The 18076-nt window shown below is 35.6% G+C and overlaps 1 protein-coding gene and 1 long non-coding RNA gene across 3 annotated transcripts in view; both read left to right on the top strand.

The window, feature by feature from the left end:
• LOC100375831 (zinc finger FYVE domain-containing protein 1-like) overlaps positions 1 to 18076 on the top strand; it is a 33036-nt gene that overhangs the window by 5955 nt on the left and 9005 nt on the right. The window contains exons 4-11 of one of the 2 annotated variants that reach the window (XM_085508527.1): positions 2193 to 2290; positions 9980 to 10088; positions 10455 to 10552; positions 10848 to 10965; positions 11113 to 11283; positions 11616 to 11787; positions 12672 to 12794; positions 12959 to 13202. In XM_085508527.1, coding sequence (XP_085364653.1) covers positions 2193 to 2290; positions 9980 to 10088; positions 10455 to 10552; positions 10848 to 10965; positions 11113 to 11283; positions 11616 to 11787; positions 12672 to 12794; positions 12959 to 13188 — 1119 coding nt within the window. In that variant the 3' untranslated portion in view covers positions 13189 to 13202. Of the gene's footprint in view, positions 1 to 2192; positions 2291 to 9979; positions 10089 to 10454; positions 10553 to 10847; positions 10966 to 11112; positions 11284 to 11615; positions 11788 to 12671; positions 12795 to 12958; positions 16381 to 18076 lie in introns of those variants that run through there. The other variant, XM_085508524.1, reaches the window with a different exon arrangement.
• LOC146748083 (uncharacterized) lies at positions 4667 to 6189 on the top strand. Its single transcript, XR_014931052.1, has 2 exons — positions 4667 to 5366; positions 5985 to 6189. It is a non-coding gene; the product is annotated as an uncharacterized LOC146748083 (long non-coding RNA).

Below are 18076 nucleotides of genomic sequence, written 5' to 3'. Positions count from 1 at the left end.
CACTGCGTCAAGGATCAGGCACCAAGTTACACTTGAAATGAAACAGTGAAAAATGGCAAAGGTCACTCTGTACACAAACAAACAATGAACACGTGGCTACAAAGTAGCCGTTTGGCTGCACTGCGATGTTATGGCAGATATTACAAAGCCCATTTTGTCTGGAAAAATAACCCTGCGTTGATAAAAATGGTCTCAGAAAATGTTTAGAAAAAATAATGTTTCGCGTTGACCAAATATAATCATGCAAAGTATAAATTCAAAGTGTTTTAATACATTGGTGAAAGGTTGCATTTTACGTGAACAAGAAGGAAAAACAGGCCAAAGTCGAAACTGGGTGCATCATGGACATGACACAACACACGCTGCAACACACGAGTGATCAGCGACATCATTTTGAGACGCAATTGAACTTCAAGTACTTTTTTGCGAAACTTGTTGCGCAGCGATGCTGACATCAAGTGTGTGTTGACCGAAGTTTGACCCCAAGTCACGCACTGAACTGGCGCGTTACCTTAGCAACCTTTTTCTTTCATGCCCTGCACGTCAAACTAGTAAAATTTTTATTATATCCGAAGGTCTGTAATTACGCAACTTGTATGCAACTCTGTACTGGCTTGAATATATCAACGTCGTTTACTTAGTGCACTGCTTTTCTAATTACGCAAATTTGTTTACAATATTGTACCGGCTCTGAATATTTCAACTTCGTAATGTATTGCTTTCATGATAATTAGTTTTTTAAACTATTGTTAGGGCACTGACCCGGGGTATTGGGTCTGTGAATATTTCAATATCACCGACTTGATAATTCGTTGCATTCGTAATAATTACGCAAACATTAACATACCATACGTCAAATTTAATTGGGCAATGACATCCAGAGTTCATGCACTGATATTTAAATTCGGGCCACCCAGCTTGACGCAAATCAATATAGTTACTTGTCATTTGTTCAAAGAATCTTTCAACTCTCACAAATACCATGGACGCGAAGAGTTAACTGGGGGTTAAATGAAAGGGAACGTCTTTCTTGGACAAAAAACACGTCAGTACAAGATTATGTGTGCAAGGTTAGATTTATAGAAGATACATGACCGCATAACTCTGTTTTTTACCAAATCTGGTATTATGAAAATGTGACAAGAGGTCAATCGCCCGACCAATCAAAAATGTCAATTTACGCACCATATGGCGGTTCACTTAAATGACGTAATAGAATAATGGCGGACACATGGTCGATGCAACCCCGGGATGCAACCCTGTGGACCAGCGACGAAAAAGTCCTGTACTAAGCTTTCCATCACGAAACTTTTCGTAATCGATGTGCTTACCGATGGATATTTATCGACTAAGTAATAATCTTGCCCAACATATGTAGTGTCGTGGGGGAATGATTTTTTTCGCGTCAAATCTTTACCGAACCTAAACTGCTTGCTAATTGAAAGGCTGTGATGACGGAGATCATCTGCGATTGCGGCGACACCAAGTACTGATAACATAAAATTATATGTATATTTTTAATGTCTTCATGCAATATATTCTGAGTTCTCCACTTTATTCTGGCCCTCGAATTAATAGGATACAATTTTAAACATGTTTTTGAACGCCGCGAATTAAAAGGATACATTTAAAAATTAGCGTTCGAAAATAAAATGGGTGCGCGAACTAATAGAGACCGCGAATTAATCAAGTTTTTACGGTACATCATGATTTACTAAATCTGATATTGTCGAGTCAGAATTTTTATATCCTCTTTATTCCATATATTCTGTTCACAAATTTTAAATGCAAAAAATAATAATACAAGAATTATATTTTGTGAGCTTTGATTTTGAAGTGTCATTTGCATAAACGATAATTGTTTCTATATACCAGTATTGTGATTTGGGAGTATGTTTGTTTTTGCGGTCAGCAATATATTTACAGTGACATGGATACATTTTTAACATAATTATCAGTACTACCGGGTAATTTTGGACTAAATTCGTTATTCAATTCATGACTAATGGCCACAAGACTTACATGTACAATGGAACAACCGTAATTTATGATTTATGTGATAAAACAGAATATCACCATCGCACAGAAACCCACAAATAGGTTATTTTGGTTGGGTTCAGTAGTTTCAGAAATTTCATACACATCCAATTGATCGTAATTATCTAATGTAACATCTATTTTCTTTGTGATAGGTGTTAAATAACAAATTTAATGAGAAAATTCAAAATATCATTCCTGATACATTTCCTGATGAATACTTCTCTTGCTCTTCCAAATGCTTGTCATGTGGGTAAGTACATTTGTCATCTCTCATATTCTAGTATGCCAAGCTGATTGGAGGGGAGTCAGTCATGTGGAATGTAATAAATTACAATATACCCCTTAGTTTATGCAAATCATGTTGACATTCTACTAATGGAGTCTTCATGTAGGTCAACCATGCACACTTGATTGCTATGACAATCTAAACAATATTTTCAATTACGATGCAGTAAACCACAACAATATTTTACTTGCATTGCGTGAGGAGCTGCCAGGATTGCGTCCACTCTAATTTCTGTTAACACAAAAGCAATAAAGCACGCAATTTGAATACATAAACAAACATGCAACCAGGTGATCATCTGGGTTGACAAATAATCATTTTGAAAATAGGATAAATATCTCCTTATACAGTTACTGTTGCATTGTAGTTCCAGGTTGTTGGACAGCGTGCTTCAGTGCATGCCACTAAGACCATAGTCATTCAAATCATTACACGATTTTTACGAGAAAATTCTTTCAACCGGAATTCTTGATGAAAAAACAATTATTAACTGGGAGCTTTGGCTTAGATTAGGTGTATAATTATCACATCAACGTAGACTAATATTCATATATCTCTCAATTGCAGTTCATAATTATTTAAAGGATGTTTTTTTGTGACCTTCATTCACTGACAAATTTTGGAATTTGAACTTTGTATCTACTTTGTTTTATACCGTATTTATCCGGGTAAGAGCCCAGGGTCTTGAACATGGAAAATTGCCAAAAAAATAGGGGTGGGCGTTTGCCTGGATATCCCCTGCAAAAAAACATGAAAATTTGCGAAAATTTACAACACTCAGATCGAACTGCTGCAGGGAATAGAACGGCAAATGAAAACATGCAACAGAAATAAATGAACAATATGCAACATTAGAAGTAAAACAAAAATAATGTATTGCTTATAATGTGACAAATAAACCAGAGATAATAATAATCGACAGTGAGGAATCATTTGAATTTTCATCGCGGACAAACACACCCAATACGCTTGAACTCAAAATGAACTAAAATGTCAGGGGTTAAACTGCGTAAAATTATTTCCGGTCTCAAAAAATTACGGATCAACTGTCATACAAGATCAATAATAATTTACACAGTAAAAATTATAAAAATTCATAGCTGTTTGAAAAAACTTCTCAGATCTTTATTTGTACGTTCATTGCCATCTTCGTCAAACTCAAAACCCTCACAGTCCAAGTCGGCGTCACTGTAGCCGTCGAACAAAATCCCTACAGCTTCGTCCTGAAGTTCGTCGATATCGTCCCACACAATTTGGACTTAGCACTTTTAATCAACGGATTTCGCAGTCTGGTAGCTTGGCACTTTTCATTCATGTCTAATCACAATAAAGAGACAAGAAATATGGGGTCGCTCTGCTGCGATGATACACGATGCTTTTCTTTACAGTCTGGCATTCATCTTTGACCTTATGCATCTGCTTTACTGATTGGCTAAGAATTACATCACTACTAGTGTTTCATAATAAAGGTCAAATCATGACATTGCTTTCTTATCAGATTCGACGCTTATCAATCATGATGAAAGTTATCATTCAGCAAGTTCCGATGGTTTGAATGTCTCACTATATGTATATCGCGGTGGGCTTGAAATAGGAAGTTTTTTTTTATCCAACAACAGAAGAATAGTTTTCATGACAGAAATGCAATAGCGGTGATGCCAAAATAACGTGATTTCAACCACTCTCTCAGTATGGGCTGCTACAATATTGCAATGTCGGTTTAATTTTTGATGGCGCTACGGCTGACCGAGTGCCACACTTGCTTCGCGGCTCTCCTTATATGAGTTGCTTGAATTGTTTCTAAGAAAGCACAAACCAAACGGCCGGCCCTTTTTAGGGCCACAACATATTTTAAAAAGAGAACTACCATTTATGCTTTAATATACATTTTTGCTGGGAAAGGATTGATCAGCTTTGTTGTTAGTCCAAGAAAATTGTTCAGCTTGGAATGTGTCTGAATCCCTCATTAGTATGCAAGAATGTAGGAATGCACCAAGAAAATTGTTTTTCTGGAGTAAATTGTAGTGTATTGTATTTATGAAAGGTCAAAAAGTGCATGGAGATTTTATGAAAATGTGTGGATGTTAAAGCGAACCTAAATGCGGCCTTAATTTATAGTTGTGTATATTCTAAACTGTATTCGAAATAATATTGCAGTGGTTTAATTTTGTTTTAATTATAACTGTAGCTTGGATAGGCATTTGAAGTGCTTGCCATGGAGGCCATTCATGGAGGGGAATAATTAACGAACGAACATATTTAACATCCGGGTACTTTTCAAAGCTATGACGTTTTAGTATCTGATCGCATTCGTATACGCCATTGTACATAGCCGTTCATGCTGCCAAGCATTGTGTACTATTAGTAAAAACTCAGCTTTTATATGCACAATGTGCTTTTTAAAACTTGGGTTAGAGCCTTATACGTTTGAACCACAGTATTCTGAGAGTGAAAGCCCAATTGCGTTAAAGTACCGTACTTCCCCGATCGTAAGCCCCTCCCGAGTATGAAGCCCATCCCTATGTTTTTACTTGATATTTATCGAGTTGAGAGCATTCACGATTATAAGCCGGGGCCCAGTGTTCTCCCCACATAGAACAAAGCATGGCGGTACTGCCATGCTTGGCGACCCGGCCGCCACGCTTGGGCTCGGACCGCCATGCTTACAACTTCACCGCCATGCTAATAGGATGCATTGTTGACATCCTTTTGACCCGCTCACACGTAGCACTGCATAAATTATCACCGTCTACGCCACGGCGGTTTGAACTTGCCGAGACGAATTGAACAGTCCCATTGTTAAACACGTGTGAAGTACAGACGCTGTCAATGGGGAACAAATTGTCACTCAAGTTGCAAACACCGAGATCTATACGACTAAACATGTAAAGGTAAAATAGGTGATGCCGCCCGGCTAAAACGTACAATCACCGCTAGCACAGCACAGAAACGGAAGCGTGTAGAAACACGGAAACGGCGTGAGGCTGGTTTTGATGAATCGTGGAAAAAGACATTTCCCTGGTTAAGGTCAATTGTTCAGGTAAGATTTCGTAATTTTAGAAATAAAATGCCAGTGTGTGTATATTTTGCCGATCGTAAGAACACCGAACATGGTAGGCCTACACCAATTTCAATCAACATCTTAGACACGAGGCTGGTATAGACACGACATGAAAAAAAAAACATCACTCGTTACTGTCAACTTTTTTTAGATTATTTATGGATATCTTCATAGATTAATGGGTACGCGTATGTTATAATTTGTCCAAGCAAAAAAAAAATCGAATTTTGTAATCTTCCGGTCACATGTTGACCTGTGTAGGTATTTCCAAGATGGCGGCCTGTCAACGTCTTGCGTACGACAGCTGCTATCATCACGCGCTATGATCGATGGAATCCCGATTTGTATACATAATTCTATAGTTACGTTTTAATTTTAATTGAATAGTGACCTCATGTTTTTTTTCCTCAAAATTCCCGAGTCTCCTTGTCGTTGACCTGACAAAACCAACATGTAAACAACATGTTTTGCAGACGAAATGCTATCCATACGGCACTGGGTTCCCGATCGTGGCACAATTCAATCGTTATGTTTACATTTATTTGAACCTCAATCCTCATTGTTTTTTTTTTATTATTTTTCATTTTTTCCCACTAGGAATGTTGTGCAGTTAATGCTCAAAGCACGTCTATGACGAGTTTAACTACAGTAAGGCAGCCAATGTTTGGAGCACAACAAAGTCAGAAGGATTAGTTTAGACTAAGTTTTATGGAACAGTTCACATTAAATGACGATCTTGTCAAATTATGGTATATTATGTAAAGTATTATGTAATTTAAATAAAGTCTCTCATACATTTTAATACTGTCTTGTATGTTTGTTTTTGTGAGAGTGAATCCTGAAAATATGCAAATTAGTATGCAAATTAGTATGCAAATTAGCATGCAGTTTAGACCGCCATGCTTGCCTCTGAGCCTGGGGAGAACACTGAGCCCAGAGTGTTTTTACCGGGCGTCGACGATATTCTTTAAAATATGCGTGTAAAAGGTGTGTTTCATTTCATAATAATCGTGATTGGCATGTTTAATAGTTTGGTTCATGCTTTTAGTTTTATGAGAAAACTCGCACTAATTTCAAGTTCAGAGTGCATGGCGAACGTACACAACGTGATTCGCATCGTTTCTATTCTGTCATTTACCCAGGATGAACATCGATGTTGCATTTCTGAAGTAATCCATATTTCTTTGAGTACCGTAAAATCTGTATTAGAAGCCGCATCCCTAATAGAAGTCGCACCCATTCTTTTTAAACAATTGAGAACCAAAAAATCATCATTTCTCATATGTGTAGATGCTCTAATAGAAGCCGCACTCCCTCTATTGGATTGTACCATTTTAATAGAAGCCGCGGTTTCTAATACAGATTTTACAGTAGTAGCCTTCGAAAGCAAAAATGTGATCGTCAAGGCGTGTACCTGGTTATTGGGCATGGTTTACTTTGAGACTATCATGAAAGGCCTAGGGTTTGAACGATGAGACATGTTGGTGACCGAGAAAGGTGTTTAAATTCTTCCTCCACACTCAGTTTACCCACGGTTACTATTAACCGTCGTTTATATTTCGGAAATTGCGAATCACCAGTTTTTAGGGGAAAAAAATCATCGTTTTTTTGTTGCAATCAGTGCTACAGATCACATTTTAACATTGCGGTAATTCACTTCCGCATTGCGATAAAAAATCATCGTCAATAATCAGAAAATTTCATCATTACGACACATCATTTTGATTGGTTAATGAAAGACATGACCTGTTATGTCAAAGAGAGTTGTTCCAGGTCAAATCGTGCTGAAAAACCTAATGGTGAAAAATTGCTTTGCGTCGTGAGTTTGCGTACGATCGAAAACATACCAAAACGAAGATAATGATAAATGCCTTCGTCCACTGTTTCCTCACAGACCCTACCCATTATTTCACCGTAAATTCAGACGGTATGTAAATCGTATTGTAATAAAATGTGTGTGTTTTTATGAACATGTTTGTTTCTTCATTGTAAGTATCGTTCAAATCAATGACGCATTTTTTTTTCAAAAATAAGTATTATTTTCCCGAGCCGGGCGTGGTGAACGAATATTTTTTTGGGATAATTTTTCGTTGTTTGCAAGATGGTTACAGTGTTTAACCCCAAAACAAAATCATTTTTTTCTGAGTTGGTCCTCGAGTACAAGATCATCCCTTACTTTTCCTTTACGTGTTCATGCCTCCGGGCTTATGATCAGGGAAGTACGGTATACTGTGACGATTCAGATCAGTCCAGTGTGAGTGATGAGAGTATATCGTCGACGATGCCCCTTGTTCGGATGAAAGTTTTATTTCAAATTACACGGAAGTCTGTGAACAATCTGCTTGGTGTTCCTGTGACACTTGTCCCATGATTTGCCAGTGCAGCCCCATGAATACATGGACGAAAATGTTTCCACCACCACCCTACGAACTCAAGATTGCATACTCCAGCATCCATACTTTGAATAATTTGCACGCCACACAGTGCAATACTGGAAACAGCATTTATTAGACAGTTAGACAAAAAACAAAACAAAATGCCTGTCTCGATCAATCGCACATCCATAATGTTTGTATGTTGATACGCTTGTAAATAACATTAACGTAAAAGTCGAAAAAACCTAGACTAGAAGTCAATTCACCAGTCCAGCCAACTATGGCTCCCTAAGTTGCTTATATTTAATCAGATACTATTTCGTCATCATGCTTTGTTACCTTCCCTGTTTATACCTCATGAGGGCGTTTTTTTTATGGCAAGATGGCGCAAACAGAAGTCCTTCGCAGGTTTATGGTTTCTCATATTTAAATCATCATAACTCTGAAGATAATCATTTTTTTTTCAAATTTATAATCAATATACATAACTTGATAAATACAAACACCAAAATAGGCTCTATTTAGTTCCCCTTTAACAGAATGATGTCATGTGGTCACAGTTACGTAATAAATGATGGACTATTTTGGGCGTAGCTATAAAATGTGTCACCGAAGTACTCACACGTGTGCATGATTCCAATAGTTTGTGCTGTGAAGAAACTCCATTAGTAAATAAGTATTGTGTAATTTGTAGTGAGAATGTATTTAAATAGATTTATGTTTATAAATCTTGTTTTTTTTCAAAGTGTATTTATTTAATTAAAAATTGTTTATAAAAATGTTCTTTATATTTTTTCGATGGATTGAATTTACAAATGATGAGTTATTTTGTTATACCATCACTCGAATTACTGATAGTTTAGGCTTTGTGTTCTTGCGAACGGGAAGACATCTAAGTATGCACAATTGTTCGTCTCGTGTTCCCCGGTGCATTTAAAAATCCCTTTTGAATTTGGGGGACTTTGTGTGACTGACCGTGGTGTTTGTAAACTTTTGTCAAACTGTAGTAGTGTGTATTAAATCTGCCACAACGTGGAGTTGCCATCGTCTCTCATTTAAATACGTTTGTGCCGCAACGAGGACTGAAAAGTGATTTCCATTTACTTAGTCTGTTATAAATCAACTGTGTGAGCCTCCTTCGAACTTTCTATTGCCATCGGAATTATGTCTACTACACTCGGCGGTGTAGTTCGTATTGATCTTCTTTTATGAAACGCACCCGAATCCAGAAATCAACGGCAAATCGGGATGGTCTCGTCACGTAATTTCTTACCTTGTTCTTGACCGCAGTACGCTTAGCTATGAACGTCCACATATCCACGCTTATGGGAATAGTGCATCGTGGGTAATACTGTATTGATTGAGGTGAAACAAACATGGTTGCCGTAATGCCTGTTCGACTACATCGCTTGTGTTTCTCTTCCTGTCTTAGAGTTCTCTGTTTTCTTTGATTTTTTATATTTCAATTAAACAGCGATTTGGCTGTGACCATGCATTTAGTCATTGTTGACTGTTTTTTTCTCGAATTGGTTGATTGTCATAGCAACATTCGCTAAGTACAATTAAACAACTAGTCCAGAGTTGAACAGTAGTCATTTCTAACTAGATTATTTAATTTAGTTTAATTCCTTCAGTTAAAAATTGAGTTTCCAAAATAAACAAATAATTCGTACCCTCATGTATACTTCAAGTTTTCATTAAAACAAAGTCAAAGTCTTTGAAATTGCTTTTCTGTCTGTTCGCCAATCCATTGCTTCAAAACACACCTTTAAAACTCTTATTTTCCCAGCATCGAGATGGCTCTGCCAACTCTTGTTATAGACTTGCCGACTTTTGAACTTTTTGTTATTTTTTGTGTAGAAAAAGACCCCTTGGGCGTATGTCCGGATATGACCTCAACTTCTTTATTGTGTCAAAAGTGGGGGGTGGGCGTTTGCTCGGGCATGGGCTCTTACTCAGATAAATATAGTACACTGTATTCCCACAGTAGTCCACAAGAAATCACATTAATATGCTCATCACAGTTTACTTTGCAAACTTGTATAAGCCACAGTTACTAACAAATTTGTATAAGCCATAACTCACTTTTATAAAAGACATCTGTAAACTGAACAATTTTCTCATCAGTTCTTTTGTTGGTGCCATGATGGTCTGTTTGTTAGTGTGAGTGGTTTTCATATACAAAACATAATATCTGTTGTTATACACTAACTGTAGAGAGCGCTGTGTTAGAAGCATGAATCACATTAAAGACAATCTAAGCCATGACTGTAAAGGACGATGTAAATACCAACACCAGTATGAAAATAAAGTCTACACATGTAAGGTAATAAGTAGTCCTGAGTAGTTTGAATGGAATTTTCATCGCATATCAACATGCTTACCGGGTACATTTAGTTTTGCAAAATGCATGCCCTTATCTATTTATCTACCTTTGATGAGATTAAAAATATATTGAATGCATATTAAATGCGAATCATTTTGGAAAATCACGTTGCAAGAATTTGAATTCAACAATTTATTTTGTTGTTTTTGTTGGATTGTTCAATCTGCCCACAATTAATTAACTTTTAGAACATGCATAAGTTGCTACAAATGACCCTTGAATACAGTTACCCCGGTAACATAATAATGGGGTGGGGGTGTACTATCATTACATTACATGACTGGTATTATGTTTTGTCATTTATAGAAGTGTTATGAGGGAGGGGATGAGGTCATAGTTGTGCCTAAGACATCAGCCTCTGTAGACACGTCATGGATGGGACTTGCCAAGTATGCATGGTCTGGGTATGTATAAACATTGTTTTATTTAATTACCGGTACAATGGCATAGCTGCATTTCACATATCATTAGTTCATGTCAAACTAAGTTATATTTAAATTGTCTAGTATACAATAAGTACTATTTTTGGTCAATGTGCACTTCTTTTGGAAATGTGCTTCTATTGGAGACAATATGGTACACTGATAGACCATATTTAAAAAATAACATGAAACTGCCTCACAGATTTATTACAACCCACCAGGTGCCATATGCTATGTGGCAACAGTGACAATTTACACACTCCAATATTTCTTTTAGCTATGTCTTAGAATGTCCAAAATGTGGCATTATCTATCGCAGTCGTCAGTATTGGTATGGAAACAGAGATCCTGTAGAAACAGTAGTTAGAACTGAAATACGACATGTATGGCCTGGAGTAAGTATATCATCATGAATTATTCTTGCAGAATACTGTTATACTGTATAAATATCTGTACATCCCCAGTATGAAAGAAAGTTGTTTCCATGATGTGTTGTACATTGTATGCTACAAGGCTAATACACACACTGTCTAACATTACAGGGTAATCCAGTACTACAGGGTACACACAATGCAGCTAGAAAACTCTTAGACGGTATCAGTCACGTCGCTGGAACTGTGGGTTACATGAGTGCCACGCCCACCAAGATGCTCAGTGATTGGATGACAGATCAAATTGCACCAGCTTATTGGATACCGAATAGCCAAATCCATGTAAATATATGAAAATATTGTTCTCCTATTCATGTACATGCTGGAATAGTATACTTTTTGTCTATGTTACATGTTTTATGGCGAAAAAAGCTCTATGAATAAATAATGTCAACAATGGATTATGTCAACTATAAAATTATGGCTACTATAACTTTGGCAATGTGTCAATTTAACCATACCGTATTTGCTCTGTTAGAAGCGCATGTGCTTACAGACATTTTCCTATGATCAAAATTAGTAATATTTTGTATAAAGCCAATAATAGAACAATTACAGTACATGTACATGCTAAATTGCAGGCATGTCCTAATTTTTCTTTTCAATTTTCATAGCAATGTGCTGGATGTCAACATAAGTTTGCTGTCACTGATACTAAACATCATTGCCGTGCCTGTGGTCAAGGATTCTGTGATGATTGTACTACAAATACGGCTCCTGTCCCAGAGAGAGGTTGGGGTGAGACCCCAGTTAGAGTATGTGATGAATGTTACAATACAATATGCTGTAAGTAAAAATACACACTCTAGGGAACACTTTATAGAAGTTAATATTTCAGTTGAGTTCTCAAGACAGGGGGTCATAGTGACTTTCATGAAATTTAGTTTATATAACACCCAATAAATTATTAAGTTTAACAATATATAGTGTACCAAACCCTGGATGATTTATATTAACATAGTCTTTCATGTAACGTATGTTGCTTTGTGTATAGAAAATAAGTACTTTGGGCATATGTGTTGTACCATCTGTTAATGCCTCATTGAAATTTGTATGTATTGTATATGAGCTGTGATGAAATATTGCATTCTATTTTCTGTTCACTGCATGATCCTGTATTATGTGTGAAATTGAATGTAGGAACAGGACAAACAAAGTTCATATTCAATTGTTATAATAATGTCAAATATCGCATGGAATTTGTCAAACGCAAAAGTATTTGGGGAGGATTCCCACGCTTTATAATATGCAACACACATTTAATTATGGTTGATTTTGATGAAGTAAAGGTATCTGAATGAAATACATCCTCTCAAAGATCAGCTTTATGACACTGGACTATATAAAAAAAGAAATTCATGTCCAAAATCAAATGGTTAAATATTTGCATTGGACGTTTGTTCGGTCCACACCTTTCATGCAATATGCAAGATCTTACATTGAATGGAAAATCACCTATTACCGGTAATATCTATTTGCTGATATCCAAGGTGGCTTCCATTGATTGAAAGGATGAATGATATGTGCATGTATGTTTACTTGAATTTGTAAGAATAAAGGTATAATAGAGTCAAAATATTTTACCAGTATTAATGATGAAAGGCAAAATACATATATACAACAATTAACATTGTTAATAAAATGTATGATTCATATATCATGCTTTTCAGGTGATGATAATGAGAGCACAATTGTTGGAGATCCGGAAAGTCATCCGGTAACTGCCAGGAAAGTAGGCGAAGTAATTGGAAGCACATTTAGTCTGGTGGCTACGGCTATTGAGTATCCTAAAGGTAGATCATGCATATGCTTCTGTACTGTTTATTGATTCAAGAGATCATTAGTGATATATTTATTAAAAATACCAGGATTCATTTATTTTTTTGTCAATCATCTACAGTTTTTAATTAGCAGTAAGCGAATAAATAAGCAAATTAATAAATTTAATTAATTTCAGGTTTGGTCATTGACGCAGCTAGACCAACATACTGGAGAGCAGATTGTGAAATTGAACAGTGCTGTTGCTGTAAAGAGAAGTTTGGTCCTAAACTGGTGATCCATCATTGTCGTGCATGTGGAGATGGCGTCTGTGAATTGTGTTCTTCTGCACGTAAAGCCGTCCCATCCAGAGGATGGGACCACCCTGTCAGGGTTTGTAAAGAATGCTATGAGAAAGACGATTTGTAGTGACAGAGTAGATTGTAAGTGAAATCTGAAAATACATATATGGTGTTCATTGGGTTAGGGTTCAATACATTTATAATCTCAACTTTATTTACATTTAGAGAAATCTAAAACAGGTTGTTATATGTACATACAAATGTGATTCATTTTAATTGCGGTAAATGTGAGTCAAATACAATATTTTGGTGAGATTTCAAGTCACAGTAATGGTAAATTTTTGGCAGCCATTCACATGAGAGCATATGCTTCTAATTGAACAAACACAATAACTGAATAATCTGGAAATTTTGCTGCCATTCTCTGTCAACTTTTATATGATTAACTTTATTAATGATTTTAACCACTAACTGAATTTTCTATGTATAAAAAAAATGGATTTGGGGTTAAAGTATAACCATATATTTGTGTAAAGATTTCACTTACTGACAGGGAAGTCATTTACCCCTCATATTGGAAGACTTGCAGTATCCTGTGACTCAAAATGGAGATGTACCGTAAAGTCTGTATTAGAAGCCGCATCACTAATAGAAGTCGCACCTATTTTTTTTGAGCAATTGAGAACCAAAAATTCACCATTTCTCATATGTGTAGATGCTCGAATAGAAGCCGCATCCCCTCTGTTGCATTGTGCCATTTTAATAGAAGCCGCATCCCCTCTGTTGCATTGTGCCATTTTAATAGAAGCCGCATCCCTTCTGTTGCATTGTGCCATTTTAATAGAAGCCGCTGCTTCTAATACAGATTTTACAGTAGATGCAACACAAGTACAGGAGCATTCCTGTGATTAGAAGTGGTGGAAATTGTCAGTAGAGATGCTCAGTAGAGATATCTCACTAAGAACAAATTCAGAAAATACACGTCTCTCATGATTATTGCATACTATCAAGTTTACAATGCAAACCATTGATGTACACAAATGCTGCGTCTTTTATGTCAGTGTGTGCCACAGAAAGTTGGGCATTGATGTAGCTCTGTTACAGCCTGTTTTATGTCTACAGTTGTAATTGCATACTCCCAAACAACTATGATACTATAGCAGATACTGTGGAAATGTTTTAATATTATCGTGGGTAATATTTTTTGTGTGAAATGCAGTGTTTATTGCTAAATCAGTACATTTTGCTGTAAGGTTAAATACAAATTTGCTCAGATCAAACCCCCAATATTTTCCCATCCACCCTCTTCTTTAGTCTCAGTTATGGTGCAAAATGTCCATCTTCTTAACACTTCAGAATGTAGTCATTTAGAAAGATCCAAAGACAGCCTTCAATATATTAGTACATTGCCATAGTTTCTATGTATGTTCTAAGAATGTTGATTAAAAAATGTTTATGGGCTGATTTCATTTTATTAACATTTCTGAATAAAAAAAAATAATCAACTAGAACTTTTTGAATTTAATACAGTGAAACATGTTCAAACTGACGTCTAAGGAGACTGAGAAAATTGTTGACAGGTGTGTTTGGTGTACAGATGTCTTGTATGCAAATCTGTGGGAAATATTCTTGAAAAATTGTCTTCAGTTTGGACAGAGTTTAGTTATGACTTAGTTTGGTTTAGACAGGTTTATACATTATGTTGTTTTTGTTTGTGCGATTAATAAAATATTTGGCCATGGGTCAGCAATAATAAGGTCAAGCGAAAAAGAAGAAACTTGTGTTATAAATTTAAGGAACAAAATTCTTATTTTAATAATTTATTTTATAATTCATGCTTTTATTTGTACATATTTATATTTCCAACAGTTGGGTTTGTCCCCACTGATATCTTACAGTGCACATACAGATACCAAAATTATATTGTGTCTTGCTTCATACGTCTGTTAAATTGAAAAATAAGTTGTTGTTTTTTCATATTTTACGAACATTTTGTAAACATTAAAAGACAATGTTGATGCCTGCAGTACAGGTCAAAAAGCTGGTATTATAATTAATATATGCCATAACTGCATATTTCTGATTGACCAATAAGATTATTGTGTGTGAGGTAATCAAGCGGCTAGAGACCCGCAGCTCCAGAAATCATACCCAGTAGATGATATTATGGCTACAAAGTTGTAACAATTCTACCATTATAAAAATGATATTTTTGAAGTTCTGAAGTGCTATGATTAAACACAGTGCACCTTCCACGAAATCTGCATAAAATTCAACCTAAATTTATTGTAATTCAAAACAGCTGTCTGATGTGACAGTCTGTTACAGCGTTCCCTTACTCTGAGAAGTTATGATTTGCAAAAATGTAAACGTTTTAATTTTTTTGTTGTAAGCAAACAAATTTAAATTAAAAGCACAATTTTAACAATGTATTACATGTGTGACGTGAAAATTTTAATCAAAACCTGCCAGTTGATCTACTGGACTCCCTAGACCAGTTGATAATTAATTAATGATAAAATGGGACTGTAGTGTTTTGCAATTCTAATTTCCATGTTTTCATCATTTAACAAGTCACTTTTCATGTTTACTCTTGTCACTGAAGACTTCAATGTCATGGTAACTAACTGAAAAACACAACATTATCAAGTTACTGGTGACCCACACACATTAGTTCTACTAGGGTTTAACATGTGTACTTGTAGTGTCTATGAAACAGCTGACTACATGCCAAAATCAATTCATTTTCTACTGTATGATTACCTGCTAAATGTATTGGTATTTCAGAGATACTTATAGTTTATTTTCACAGTCACTACTAAAATGTTCACTGAAAAATTAGAATTACATGGAGAATTGACAAAAGGACACAGTGGTCGTCAGACTGTTTCATTTACTTGTCACACACACACTTGTATGTTGCTATAACCTGTATAGAACAGACACACTTGTATGTTGCTATAACCTGTATAGAACAGATGCAGTTGTGACCACCGTTTATTCATTCAATTAGTTATCGCTCCCATATGACTACACATCAGCTTTTTTTTTTGCAACAAAGAACACAAAATATTGTCATTTTACATATTCCATATACACCGCACAGATGATTTTGTAAGTAATTTTAGTTGTCTGTTTAGAAAATAACTATCTATGTTACATGTAGATAATAATAAATCATTCAAGCACAGTAATGTTTTGAAAACCAAATGATAGCATTTATTGGTGGTGGTTTTTTTTGTCATTTACAATTTTTGTTGTGGAATACATGAAATAACCTTTTAAGGTAATAAACAGGATAGCTACAAACTTCTGAAAACTTAGTTGTGTTTATTGTTACCATACATACACTATAAAGAAAACGTGTGGTATTGGAGATTCCATGCCATTTGCTTACCCTATTAAGTGTATTTTTTGTGGTTTATTGCTCACACTTGATCAGGTTCAGAAACTGCAGTTATTGCATTTGTGTAGTGATAACACTAGTGAAGAGACAAGGTAGACTATAGTGCGTACGTAACTCTTATGTCGTTTATTCGGTACAATGGCATCAAGTGACTACGAAATCAAGTACAATCACTATACACACTGAAATATACAGAAAGACATCTCTTATAAAAGGTTTATCAGATTCATATCTCTGATTTTAAAATTGGAGAGATACACTATGATTGGTTTGTAATGTTGACCAGCTTTCAACTTATTTCATTGCAATTCATGCAATGCACTTTGAGGACCATGCAATGTTTAAGGGATTGACACTTCTCACATTGACTAGGTCTTAGTGAAGTATAATGAATGTCCCAGGACACTGCATAGATTCTAGGCATTAATGGAGTATAATGAATAAAACACTGCATAGTTCTAGGTATTTGTGGTGTATAATGAATGGAACACCACATATATTCTTGGCGTTAGTAGAGTGTAATGAATGGAACACTGCATAGTTCTAGGTATTTGTGGCGTATAATGAATAAAACACTGCATAGTTCTAGGTATTTGTGGTGTATAATGAATAAAACACTGCATAGTTCTAGGTATTTGTGGCGTATAATGAATAGAACACTGCATAGTTCTAGGTATTTGTGGCGTATAATGAATAAAACACTGCATAGTTCTAGGTATTTGTGGTGTATAATGAATAAAACACTGCATAGTTCTAGGTATTTGTGGTGTATATTGAATAAAACACTGCATAGTTCTAGGTATTTGTGGTGTATAGTGAATAGAACACTGCATAGTTCTAGGTATTTGTGGTGTATAGTGAATAGAACACTGCATAGTTCTAGGTATTTGTGGTGTATAATGAATAAAACACTGCATAGTTCTAGGTAGTTGTGGTGTATAATGAATAGAACACTGCATAGTTCTAGGTATTTGTGGTGTATAGTGAGTAGAACACTGCATAGTTCTAGATATTTGTGGTGTATAGTGAATAGAACACTGCATAGTTCTAGGTATTTGTGGTGTATAATGAATAAAACACTGCATAGTTCTAGGTATTTGTGGTGTATAATGAATGGAACGCCACATATATTCTTGGCGTTAGTAGAGTGTAATGAATGGAACACTGCATAGTTCTAGGTATTTGTGGTGTATAGTGAATAAAACACTGCATAGTTCTAGGTATTTGTGGTGTATAGTGAGTAGAACACTGCATAGTTCTAGATATTTGTGGTGTATAGTGAATAGAACACTGCATAGTTCTAGGTATTTGTGGTGTATAATGAATAAAACACTGCATAGTTCTAGGTATTTGTGGTGTATAATGAATGGAACACCACATATATTCTTGGCGTTAGTAGAGTGTAATGAATGGAACACTGCATAGTTCTAGGTATTTGTGGTGTATAATGAATAGAACACTGCATAATTCTAGGTATTTGTGGTGTATAATGAATAAAACACTGCATAGTTCTAGGTATTTGTGGTGTATAGTGAATAGAACACTGCACAGTTCTAGGTATTTGTGGTGTATAATGAATGAAACACTGCATAGTTCTAGGTATTTGTGG

This window comes from Saccoglossus kowalevskii, chromosome 2 (genome assembly GCF_978046115.1).
Source record: "Saccoglossus kowalevskii chromosome 2, keSacKowa6.1, whole genome shotgun sequence".
Taxonomy (NCBI): Eukaryota; Metazoa; Hemichordata; class Enteropneusta; family Harrimaniidae; genus Saccoglossus; species Saccoglossus kowalevskii.
This window is presented reverse-complemented; position numbering and strand designations above follow the sequence as displayed.